General features: G+C 50.5%; 1 protein-coding gene across 3 annotated transcripts in view; it reads left to right on the top strand.

The window, feature by feature from the left end:
• The first annotated feature begins 4,482 nt into the window (after window positions 1-4,482).
• The window catches only part of HTT (huntingtin), a 120,330-nt gene continuing 111,694 nt past the window's right edge, over window positions 4,483-13,118 (top strand). For all 3 annotated transcript variants that reach the window (XM_019718736.2, XM_074320558.1, XM_074320562.1), the window contains exon 1: window positions 4,483-4,831. In XM_019718736.2, coding sequence (XP_019574295.2) covers window positions 4,635-4,831 — 197 coding nt within the window. In that variant the 5' untranslated portion in view covers window positions 4,483-4,634. The remainder of the gene's footprint in view (window positions 4,832-13,118) is intronic.

The following is a 13,118-nucleotide window of genomic DNA, read 5'->3' on the forward strand; positions in this document are numbered from 1 at the left end:
GGAAAGTTGTATCAGCTCTGGGCCCGACTGGTCACATCATAGGTAGCACCCCAGGACAAGGGAACTGACATTCTGTGTATTTATAGGGGAATCAGAAGGGAACAGGGACACTGGACTAATCATGCAGCAATGGCAGGTCTCAGACTGTGAAGAATGGCTTTGCTGGTGAAAAGAACATGCTGGCCCTAGATATCTTTCACCAAGGGAACTTGCAGTCCAGAACTTTGCAGAGCTGGTGTCAGCCCGCCTTTTGAACCCTTCCTGCTGAGCAGCCTATGGTAGATCACGGATCAGGATCCACAGGGTCATCCTGTTAACCAGCTGCTCTGTCTTCACTTACCTAGACATGGGCAGGGAGACCTCAGAGAGCCAAAGACGAAGAGCCAATCTTAAAGCAGCCAGGGGGAAAAAGCATTATTTTTAAAGGTGCAGCTACCAAATCAACAGCTGACCTCTCAATAGCAAGAATGAGAGGCAGAAGAGAGAGGTGTTCACATCTTTGTCATCCATGGACAGGTTATCTGCCAACCTTGAGTTCTAGACCCAACCCCAAATCCATTAAGAATGAATGTAAAATAATGACATTTTCAGACAAACTGAAACAGACATTTTGGCAATAGAAGATCCACCGTAAGAGAAAGTCTAAAGGGTGTCTTCTGGGCAGAAGAAAATGATCCCAGATGGAAGCTCAGACGTGCAGGCAGGAATGAAGAGGAGTAAAAATGGCAAATGTGGGAGTCATTTAAGTAAATATTGACTGTTCAAAGCAACAATTATGTCTGCATCTTTTACAATGTGTGCATGTCTTTATGTAGAATTAAATACACGGCAAGAATACCCTCTAAACTGGGAGGGACCCTCAGGGAGACGGGTGGGGGAGCCACCACTGTGTCCCCAGGAGCTGCCGGTCCACTCATCTTGTCCCTCTTGGCTCTCCTTCATGTTTCCTTCTTTCTTGGGCCCAGGCCTTGCCCTGCACAGACTCCCTCCCACCTGGTCTTGGGTTCAGGGTGGGTGCCAGCCCCCCAGCTGGAGTGCACACCACCTGTCATGGCTGCTTTAAATATCTGCCTTTTCTCCTGGGCAGCATGTGCCCCACGTGTGTTGCGAGGCTTTCATTTTTAGTTCCCCTCCCAAACCTATGCTTTTATGTGTTTTCCCCCTGAATATACACATTCACTGCTGAAAGGCTGAAAACTACGGACAAGCACACAAGAGGTAAGTGCCCTGCACAGAGTCAGTATTACAAATTTGGTGAGCAGCTCTCTTCTATGTATGTGTGTACTGTTTTTCTTTAAGAAAAAGAAGATCATGCCATACATAGTATAATCTGCTAAAGCATTGTAAACCTTTTCCTGGATCACAAGTGCTCTTCTAAAATAGGATTTGAATGGCTGTCCAGTTTTCTGTCACGGATGTATCCGGATTCATATAGCCAATCTTCTCCTGCCCAGCATTTATCTTTCCAATTTTTTGGTCCTATATGTTGCTGTAAGTAGTGACCATTCTCACACACACAATTGTTTTCCTAGAATAACTCACTGGAAGTGTCTGCTATTCAGGGACTGTGCCCAGTTTTAAGTCTGTGGAGACACCGTGCCAAATTGTCCACCTAGCATAGTTAATCTTTATCTGCTTTGGACTGTGCCAAGCTTTTCTCTGAACTTAAAAAAATCTGCTTCTTGACAGTCCCTTTCTATAAAATTTCTTGTCAGGATCACAATACGTTCCTGGCAGGTGATTCTGCCATTTCAGAAGAAGCCGTGTCGGTGGCCATAGAAGGCCTCGGTGACCTATAATCTATCCGGACTGGTCAGAAGGTGGTTTAGGAGCATAGAAACGGGACAATCCCACGTAACAGTGGCTTACACAAAATAGACTTACATTTCACTCTCACAGATTTTCATGAGGAGGGCAGGCTGGCTGCCATCCCCACCCAGTCCTCTGGGCCTTGGCTCCTTCCAGCTCCACCATCCCAGGATGTGGCTTTTCAGCCTCATGAGCCAGAATGACTGCTCAAGCGCCACGCAACACAGCCGCATTCCAGGCAGCAGGAAGAACAGGTGAACCCCTTCCCTCTAAGGCGACTTTCTAGAACTAACACACATTACTTCTGCTTCCATCTCATTGGCTAGAACTCATTTAATCACATGGCTACAGCCAGCTCAAAGGTGGGAAATGGAGCATTTTAACTAAGTGGAAAAGTGCCCAGATAAGAACTGAGGTCCTGTTACTGAAGAAGGCGGCCAGAGTGGCTATCAGGCGGCGACACTACTACTTATTGTTACGGGTTCCAATATGTCCCCTCAACCTTCATGCTGAGTGCTCACCCCTAGCACTTCAGGATGTGATTGTATGTGGAGAGAGGCCCTTTAATGAGGTCGTTAGTGTGGTCTAACCCCGTGTGACTGCTGTCCTTATAAGAAGGGATTAGGACACAAACAGGAAGAGCATGTGAAGACACAGGGAGGGACACGGCTGCATAGAAGCCTAGGAGGGCGGCCTCAGGAGAAACTGCCCTGCCCACACCTTGATCTTGGGGACTTCCAGCCTCCAGCACTGGGAGGAGATGAGTTTCTGCTGTTGAGCCTGCAGTGTGTGGTACCTTGTTACAGCAGCCCTAGCAAACTGATACACTTACCTTTTGCTGTGTGACCAATCACTGTGGCTTAACTACCCACAGACTCTCATAGGTGCCGTGGGGCAGGAATCTGCCACAGCCTAACTGGGTCCTTCCCTTCCCAGTCTCCCAAAAGCCTACGATCAAGGACCAGTTGCCTCCACTTGAAAGCTCTACCGGGCAAGACCGGCTCCGAAGCTCATGTGTTGGCAGGATTCAGCTCTTTGTGGGCTGTTGGCTTGAAAGCCTCCGTTTCTCACTGACTTGGCTACGTGGCAGCCTCCAACATGGCAGCGAGCTTCGTGCCCACGTGTACGCCAAGTGACGGGGCCAGGGCGGGCAAGACTGAAGCCTCATCGTTTGTAAGCTAATCCAGGAGGGCCATCTTTCCTTTTGTCGGGTAGAAGGAAGCCACCAGGGGACAGCCCACACTCTGGGAGGGCACTATAAAGGGCGTGAACACCAGGAGGGGGCCACTGGGCTGTCTTAGAACTCGGCTACCAGCACCTGACAGCTCTGGGCCAACGCCATCTGGCCTGTCCAGCCTGCGGTTTGGTTAATGGCCTGGCACATGGACAAGGGCCTTTATTAACAAACATCAGGGAACTGGGACCTCAAGGGTGGTGCATGTGGTGTTTCCCTGAAGGGAAGCTGTTGCTGTGCCCTGGGGGACAATGCTTCCCGTGCTGGTGCTGGGTTTCCTCTGTTCCCTGACCGTTTGGGACAACGGCCGCTCCGGCAGAGGGTGGAGATGTGGCCTGTGGCACAGACAGAGCACTGCCCTGAGTGGGCTCCTACTGCATGCATTGCCTCCCCCAGGCGGCCCTCGGAGGCCAGCGCAGTCCCTGCCCCCCCTCCGTCCTCCGTGCCCCCCACCCCCGCTTGCTCACCTGCCCCCCCTTGAGGTGGTGAGGCCCTGGAGCACGGAGCCTTTCGTGCAGCCTGCCGCCCCAGACCTGTGGGACAGGGGTCCTCTTCGCTGGAGGGCAGTCATTCCTGCGGTGGGGCGGGCTGCTTCCCGCTGCACAGCCGTCGTCTCCGTGGGCCGCAGACACTGACCTGACCGCGCTAAGCCTCTCCTGCCCTGCCCTCAGGCTGCAGGCTCTGGGAGGCGCCTGCCGGCTGGCTGCCGCCCCCCAGGGGTTCCCTCCCCTCTCTGGGGGCCACACCCAGGCTCTCCTCCCGCCGAGACCATTCCTGCAGGTCTCCGCCGGCCTACCCGACCCCAGCTCTGCGAAGGGCGCGCTCACTTCGTGCTCCTCACAGAAAGAGCCCCGACTACTCCCTGACGGCAGTCCGGCGACCCGCCTCTCAGCCGCGGCCACGGGTGGGCAGGGGCGCCCCCTGGTGTCTCTCGCCCAAGCCCAGGCGGAGCTCCTTTCAGGATGAGGGGGGCGCGACCGGTATCCCCTCCCCTTCCCGCCACTCAATGCCGTGTCCCGCCCCCACCTCCACGTCCCGCCCTCAGCGCCGCGCCCCGCCCCGCCTCCCATCTCTGTGCCCCGCCCCTCACCGCCAGGTCCTGTCCTCAGCACTGTGCCCCGCCCATCACAGCCACGCCACGCCCCTCATCGCCCCACACCACGTGCCGCCCCAGTCCCGCCCTCTGTAGTGACTCGCCCCTCAGCGCCAGGTCCCGCCCACACTGTCGCGCCCCGCCCCGCCGTGTACCGCGCCCTCGCAGGGGAGGGGCGCGATTATCTCAGTGGCTGCGTCAGCTCTGGGAGGTGATCTGGTGGGCTCGAGGGAGGGCGGGCTAGCGCTTCGTTAGGTCATTGGCAGAGGCCGCCGCCTCGGGCTGTCAATCCCGGCGGCCCGGCCTGGCCCCGCCCCTCAGGCGGAACGTCGCAGGACGCAGGGCCGCGGGGGCTGCTGGGAAGGGTTCAAGATGGCCGGGCGTTTCGGTTCCTTTACAGCCTGCGGCCCCGAACCCCATTCATTGCCGCGCTGCTGAGCGGCGCCGCGAGCCGGCCCTTGGGCTCCGGGGGCGGTCTCCGCGGAGCGGGTTGCTGTCATGGCGACCCTGGAAAAGCTGATGAAGGCCTTTGAGTCCCTCAAGTCCTTCCAGCAACAGCAGCAGCAGCCGCCGCCGCCGCCGCCGCCTCAGCCTCCTCAGCCGCCGCCTCAGGCTCAGCCGCCGCCGCCGCCTCAGCCGCCGCCTCCCTCGCTGCCGCCCGGCCCGGCCGTGGCCGAGGAGCCGCTGCACCGACCGTGAGTGCGGGCCCGCTGCAGCTCCCCCTGCGGACCCGGGCCCCGCGGCGCACGGCCCCACTGCCGTCCCTGCCGCGGCATCTCGTCCCGGCATCTCGCGTGGGCCTCAGTGCCTTCGCGTGCAGGCACAGCCTCTCCGGGAGGCGCCGAGGCGGCCACGGTTGTTTTTCAGCGCGCCGAGTTAGGGGAAGAACTTACTGCGCTGTATTGCAAAGGGCCGGCTGCGTGGGTAGCAGAACTTGGCGGCGCCCTGAGCGCGTCGCGTCTGGCTCCCCCGGGCCGCTTCCGTTCCCTCTCCCAGCCTGAGAGGGAGCAGGGCTGGGGGCGCGGGGCGCTTCGCGGGCAGCTGGGAGCGGGGGTGCTGTGGGCGCAGTGCATGACGTCATGCCTTAGACTGGGAGGGCGGGGCGGTGCGGGCGCCGTCGGTGGGAGATGCTTTTTGCCGGGGCCCTTGAGACAGCTTGTGTGACTTGCGGCTGTACTGCCACAGTCTCGGGGCATTTCCCTTAGTTCGGGAGTCGCAGTGGTGGTAACAGGATGTTAAGCATCGGGAACAGACCTGCTCGTCCAAGCTCAAGTTTGGTCTGCACGCACTTGGCCGAGTTGTGGTTGCCAAGTAGGTGGTGACCCTCCGTAGACGGTTATGATTACTAGCAAGTGAGAAGCAATAAAATTGACCTAAATATTAGAAAGAGTTGACTGAAGTTTGCGGCCTGTTTTCACTTGGAAATAAGAACGACAGACTGCTGAGGGAGCGCAGCTCATCGTGGGGCGCGGGGAATGATGTGCGTTTTGCTGGTGGTGTCGTCCAGCCTGCGAGACAGAACGTGGGTGTCAGCGCACCCCGCGGACGTCTCCTGTTCCCTTCGTTGCCGGCATCCTGACATTGCTTTCACAAAAGGGGTCTCTGTTGCTTGTGCCCGGGACAGTTTTTGAAACAGGAAAAGGGAGACCACTAATGGCACCTTCTAACAGAGCCCAAGTACTGTTCCCTGAAGTCTTCCTGTGCTGAGTGTTGAGCAGAGTTTAGGGGGTGCTTTGCTCTCAGCTCGGGGCATTAGACTTCTGATCTGAAGATGTGTAAGATGGTATTTCATGGGGACACTTTTCAAGAAGCAGACCCTTTAAGGAGCTTGCTCTTTGAAGGCTGATTCACTCTTAGTAATGTTTTCTTGTTCTTTATGTTTCTGATGTAATTCTTGCTGTGTCCTAAAGTTTAATTGGAAAATGAGGACTTGGGGAGTAATGTTGGCTTATCTGTTAGAATAAAATTTAGAAAAAATAAATTATTTTTCCTTCTAAGATGTGAAAAACCTGTTTGCATATTTAGAGGGAAAAATTTTTTTTAAACAATTTGACTTTAGAGCAAGTAATTTGTAATCATAAGCCATTCGAGACTTATTGTATGTAATGCCTCTCCAGGAAGTAAATGTCACGGACGTTTCCACGTGTGTAAACACGGGAAAAACTAAGGGGGGCTCTGCAAGGTTTACTGCCACCTGGTGACTCCTCCACTCTGTCAATCTAAAAACCTGCCTTCTGTTTCTTATGCTGATTTGTCAGAACCTGAATTTGCTTATCTTCAAAATATGGGTATAAAGCGATTTCCTTGTAAAGCTGGCTTGACAAAAGTAGATTTTGTTTCATTACTTTCAGGAAAGTATGAGTGACTTATTTAAATAATTTTGTCTATTATTTTTGCATAAGTAATACATTAATGTAACACATTCCAAAAGGTAAAAATTAAAATTCTCTCTCCCACTCCTTTCTCCTGAGGGCCTAACTCCGTCTCCAGAAGCAAGCTCTGTTCTACTTCCTTCTTGTGAATCCTTCCAGATATAATCTATGCATATATGAAGATAGATTTTAAATTACTTAAAAGCAAAAGTATTTCAGAAGAGTAGCTTTGAAAGGTTCTTAGCATGCTCTGAAGTCAGTTGCTTTAGGCTTGATTATAGCTTTTTTTTTGAACAGGACTTTATTGGGGAACAGTGTGTACTTCCAGGACTTTTTTCCAAGTCAAATTGTTGTCCTTTCAGTCTTAGTTGTGGAGGGCGCAGCTCAGCCCCAGGTCCAGTTGCCATTGCTAGTTGCAGGGGGCGCTGCCCACCATCGCTTGCGAGACTCGAGGAATCCAACTGGCAGCCTTGTGGTTGAGAGCCCACTCGCCCATGTGGGAATCGAACCGGCAGCCTTCGGAGTTAGGAACACAGAGCTCTAATTGCCTGAGCCACGGGTCCGGCCCTTGATTATAGTTATTTTAAATAAAATGCATAAATATATTTTATGTACTTTGCTATTGAGAAAGCAGGTATTCATAAATTTTGAGTAAAAAACTCACTGCTTACAATTTGAATCTTGGCATTCAGATGCTTCAGCTAAAAAATCCATTCCCCACAGTAAGATTGGCCAAAAGCAGTTGAGAAAGTACCTGTTCTATTTTTATGGCTCTCGCTGTCTGTCGTGTGGAACTTCAGTGTCACAGCCATGGGTGGGCTTCAGCTGAAGTATCTGAGTGCCTGTTCTCTGACTCAGCATATAGGATGCAGGGGTCCTGGGTGGGCCTGACGTGCAGGGAGTGCCAAAGCGTGGCGGAGTCCTTTACTGCAATTACGAAGCAGTTGACATTTGCCTTTGGCACTTTCTCATTCAGATTCCCGCCAGTTTTCCCTTGACTGTAATTATTCACTCATCAGTAAGTATTTACTGACATCTGATGTGTGCCAGGCACTGTTCTGATAGGTGCAGGGCTACCGCAGGGAACAGATGAAGCTCCATTTTAGTGAGGGACGTGGACAATAACAAGTTAGATCAGTAAAACGTACAGTGCGCCAGGTAGGGATAAATGGAGGAGGAGCAGCGGAGCAGGGACGGGGACTGGGAAATGCCTGGGTTAATAAGGTGGTGCCATTCTGGCCAGGGCGTCCAGGAAGGTCCGCTGAGATGGTGGCTTTGGGGTGAGCATCTGAAGTGAGCCAAGGATATAGCCATGAGGGTGTGGAGGAGGGGCATTCCAGGCGGGGGCAGGTTCACAGCCCCCCTGTCTGAGGCATAGCAAGGAGGTCAGTATGGCTGGTTGAATTAGTGAGAGGGAGACTTGGTAGGAGGTGAGGGCAGAGGAAGAGGCAGGACCGCAGCGGATCCCTGTAGGATAAAGACATCGATCAGCCTTGGTTCTATGTGACGCAGGAAGGCATTGGAGTTTGGTCAGGTCCTGGGAGTAGCAGGATGGCTGCGCACAGAGGGAAGGGGAGCGTGGGCAACAGCAGGAAAGCAGTTAGGAAGCTAGCCCAGTGTCAGGTGAGAGGTGGTAGTGGGTGCTGTCAGGATGTTGGCAGTGGCGAGGTGACGGAGAAGTGACTGCGTTTGGAAGGTAGAACCAGCAGGACCTGTCCGTCTCTGCCTGCTAAGCCCGACATCGTTTCCTTCCAGCTGGGGTTACCAGGTAGGGCTGTATTCAGCTGCAAATCACAAGCCCTGCTGCAGTAGCTCAGACAGCTACCATAGGACTTTATTACAAGGTAAGAACTTGTCTGTTTGAGGAAGTTCAGCAGTAAGACCAGGGACCCAGGTCTGACGCTTAGTTTGAAGTCCTCGTCCTCATTCTTACCCATTGTTTAGTTGGGTTATTTGTCTTTTTATTGTTAAATTGTAACAGTTCTTTATGTATTCTTGATACTAGACCCTTATCAGATTTATGATTTGTAAAAACGTTCTTCCTTTCTGTGGGTTTTCTCTTTACTTTCTTAATAGTGTCCTTTGAAGCAAAAAAGTTATATTAAAAAGTTAATAAAAAGTGTTTAATGATATGAAGTTATTTTTGATGAAGTCCAGTTTTCTGTTTTGTCTTTGGTTGCTGTGCTTCAGGTGTTATATCTAAGAAATTGTTGCCTGGTTCAAGGTCACAGAGATTTATTATTCCTGTATCTTATAAGAATTGTAGAGTTTTATCTCTTATATTTAGGTCTGATCCATCTTGGGTTAATTTTTATATAAGGTGTAAGGTAAGGGTCCAGCTTCATTCTTTTCATGTGGAAATCCACTTGTCCCAGCACAATTTATTGCAAGAACTATTCTTCCCCCATGGAGTCATCCTGGCACCCTTGTTGTGAACTAATAGCCCATAAATGTATGGATTTATTTCTGGACTCTCAATTCTGTTCCATTGGTCTATACATCTGTCCTCTACTAGTGGTACAGTCTTGATTACTGTAGCTTTGTATCACAATTTGAAATCGTGAAATGGCAGTCCTCCAACTTTGTTCTTTTTCAAGATAGTTTTGGCTATTCTGGGCCCCTTGCATTTCCATGTGAATTGTAAGATGAGATTGTCCGTTTTTACAAAGAAACCAGCTAGGATTCTGGTAGGGATTGCATTGAATCTGTAGATCAATTTGGGGAGTATTGGTGTCTTAACAATATGAAGGCTTCCGATCCATGAACATGGCCTACTTTTTCTGTAAACTGTCAGATAGTAAATATTTCAGGTTTTGTGAGTATGTCTGTTGTAGCGACTCAGCTCTGCCATTGCAGAATAAAAGCAGCCAGAGGCAGTATGTAACTGAATGAGTGTAGCTGTGTTCCAATGCAGTTTTATTAATGACATTGAAATTGGAACGTCATATAATTTTCACATGTCATGAAATAATTATTCTGTTTTTTGGTTTTATTTTTTGGGAAAGTGGGGTGTCAGCCATTTAAAAATATAAAAACATTTCTTAGCTCATAGACTGGCCCAAAACAGGCAGGCTTCTCGGTTGCGCGGCCCTGGAGTAAGTACGATAGGGACCACGTGTGGGAAGCAGTTCTTTTTCAGTTGCTTTTCATTAATAGTTCAAAAAGTTGTAAAAGTTACACAGGTCCATCATAAAAACATCTTCAAACGACACAGAAGATGAAAAAACAGAGCCCTTCTCCCAGTCCCTGAAAATAACTATTAAATCTTCTGTCTTCTTCCCTGATTTTTGTCATGCATATACAAGCATGAAATGGTCCTCGTTTTGTTTGCATGACTGAGCTCAAACTCTGCCTGCCCACTTCGACATCGTGCCATTGCGGTACATGCAGGCGACCTGGAGACGGTGCTCCTCCTGTTCCAGAGCACGCCATACATACAGGGAGGTGCCACCTTTTTGTGGTGGCAGGTCTTGCCTTCAGTTTGTAAAAAACACAACATCCGGGAAGTGCAATAAGAGGAGGTGTGCCTGTTGATTGTTGCTAATTGCTATAAATAGTGTAGCATTTATTTTTAAAAGAGGACTTTTGGAGATGTCAAGGCCAAGGTCACGCATTGTCCTGGTGTTCAGGTGGCCTGGAAAAATAACAGCGCAAGACACTGCCTGTTTAACATTGTGTTAAATGGAATCTTGTCGTGGGAGACAAGAATGTAGCTGAGCCTGCTGCCCTCAAGGCCAGCACTTCCTGCCGCTCAGAGCTTCTGAGAAGGGCAGAGCCTCTGCCAGACCTCAGACCTCCTCAGTCTGCACTTAACAGGTTCTGCGAGCAATCTGTGCATCTAATAATGCTGCCAGCCTTGGGGAGGGGGTCTGACAATTAAGTTCGCAAACTTGTTGCAACAATGTTGCTAACCTTTTTTCATATCAGAGGGGTTATTATGAATTTGTACCAACTGGACAAACAGTTAACCAAGTTTACTATTGGGGAGAGCTGAAAAGGCTGTATGAAAACGTTAGACGACCTGAACTTTTCGCCAACAATTCATGGCTCTTGCATCACGACAATGCACCAGCTCACACAGTACTGTCTGTGAGGGAGTTTTTAGCCAGTAAACAAGTAACTGTATTGGAACACCCTCCCTACTCACCTGATCTGGGCCCCCAATGACTTCTTTCATTACCCGAAGATAAAGGAAATATTGAAAGGAAGACATTTTGATGACATTCAGTTCACCAAGGGTAATATGACAACAGCTCTGATGGCCATTCCAGAAAAAGAGTTCCAAAATTGCTTTGAAGGGTGGATTAGATGCTGGTGTCGGTGCATAGCTTCCCAACGGGAGTCCTTCAAAGGTGACTGTAGTGATATTCAGCAATGAGGTATGTAGCACTTTTTCTAGGATGAGTTCGCGAACTTAAGGGTCTGACCTTGTATGTCCTGATGTAGCGGAGGCAACATAACTTCTGTCCTAGGGCCATCAAGCATTTGTGTAGCTGCAGAGTAGGTTGTAACACTGAGGGTGAGCTGCGGTGAGCATAAGAGCCCCCTGCCCCTGGGAATGGGGACTTCAGGGGGGTTGGACAGGGTGACCCAGATGCATCCCCAAGTACCAGGCCCTGTCCTGGGCCCTGGGTTACAGCAGTGCACAGGACCAGTGGTAATAAATACTATGGGGAAAAACAAGATAGAATACGGGGAGAGGCCTTGCAGTTTTCTTTAGGGTGTGTAGTGCACTGACAAGGTGACCCTGGTTAGAACGGAGGGAGCAGGCCACGTGGGCATCTGGAAAAAGAGAGGTCCAGGTGGAGGGGACAGTAGTAGATGTGCGTTGCACATTCATGGATTAGCGAGGGGGCCAGTGGCTGAAGCGAAATGAAGGGCAGACATAGGAGATGAGGTTAGAGGACTGGCGGTTAGAGAGGAGGGCCGGCCATGTGGGCCGCGTGACCGGCGTAACGACTTCAGGCTTTACTCTGACCTGATGCGTCCTGGGTGCTATGCATTTATGTTTCTAAAGGATCACTTTGGCGACACCAAATGAAACTGGGTCACTTAATCATCGCTGGTGTGACTGTCAGATGGCCCGGCGACTCTGGGAGACAGCCTGGCAGCATCGTGTAGCGCTGAACATACTGTTCCTGTGTGACCTGGCAGTGGCATGCATGGGTTTCTGTCCCAGAGAAATGAAGACTGATGTTCACACAAACACCCGGACATAAGTATCCGCAGCTTTATTCATAAAAGGCAGAAAGTAGAACCAACTCATATGCCCTTCGACGGCTGAATGAAGGGTTGAACTAACTACTCAGCAAGAAAGAGTGAACTTCTGATCTGCTTAGATGAATCTTGAGGAGCTTACACTCAAGCAAACAGCTGGTCACTAAAGGTGCCACACTGTGTGATCCTATTGACACAGTGTTGTCGTAAGGCCAGTTTGCTGAGAGGAGACTAGGTGAGTGGCTGCCAAGGTTAGGGGCGGCGGTAGGTGTGGCTCTAAAAGGGGACCCAGCCCGAGTGTTCTGTGTCTTGACCATGGTGGGCACACAGATTTGCACATCGGGTACAGTGTGTAGCACTAAATGCACACGCAGATGAGTAAAAGTAACACTGGACACCTGAGGTTAGCGGATCGTATCACTGTCAGTACTGTAGTTTTGCAGAATGTTGCATTGTGGGAAACTGGGTCAAGAGGGCACTTCTACATGCACCTCAGTAAAAACTGCACTTCAAATAAAGACCGCGCTGCTGAACAGGGCGCACAGAGGGAAGCTGCCGGAGATGGTGGGGAGACGTGGTCGGATCCTGGATCTCTGGAGGAAGAGCTGGCCAGATTTACAGAGTTTTGAAAAATTGAGATTAGGATTCATATATTATAAAATTTACCATTTGAAAGTGTACAGTTTCGTGGTTTTTGGTATATTTACAGGGTTCTGCAACCATCACCACTTTCTGGTTTCCAGAACATTTCAGCACCCCAAAAAAAGCCCCTCCCCGTTAGCAGTCACTCCCAGTTTCTTCTCTCACAGCACCTGGCAACCACTCATCTATTTCTGTCCCTGTGGATTTGCGTGTTCTGGACATTTCTTATGAACGGAATGGTACAGCATGGGACCTTTTATGTTAGGCTGTTTCACTGAGCATCGCAGATTGGTGTTTGGGCTGTATTTTTTTCTGTTAGTAATTGTTAGTGTACTCAGATCACTAGTGAGAAAGGCTTTGTTTTAATGGCTCTTTTCCTTGATACAGACTGTAGAGTGGGGGAAATCTTAGGTCCTGTTTCCCCTAATCAACACTTTTTTTTTTTTTATTAAAGATTTAATTGGAGAAGGGGAACAGGACTTTATTGGGGAACAGTGTGTACTTCCAGGACTTTTTTCCAAGTCAAGTTGTTGTCCTTTCAGTCTTAGTTGTGGAGGGTGTAGCTCAGCTCCAGGTCCAGTCGCCGTTGCTAGTTGCAGGGGGGCGCAGCCCAGCATCCCTTGCGGGAGTTGAACCGGCAACCTCGTGGTTGAGAGGACGTGCTCCAACCAACTGAGCCATCAGGGAGCTCAGCGGCAGCTCAGCTCAAGGTGCCGTGTTCAATCTTAGTTGCAGGGGGCGGAGCCCACCG

The sequence above is a fragment of the Rhinolophus sinicus genome, linkage group LG02 (genome assembly GCF_036562045.2).
Source record: "Rhinolophus sinicus isolate RSC01 linkage group LG02, ASM3656204v1, whole genome shotgun sequence".
NCBI classification, from domain to species: Eukaryota; Metazoa; Chordata; class Mammalia; order Chiroptera; family Rhinolophidae; genus Rhinolophus; species Rhinolophus sinicus.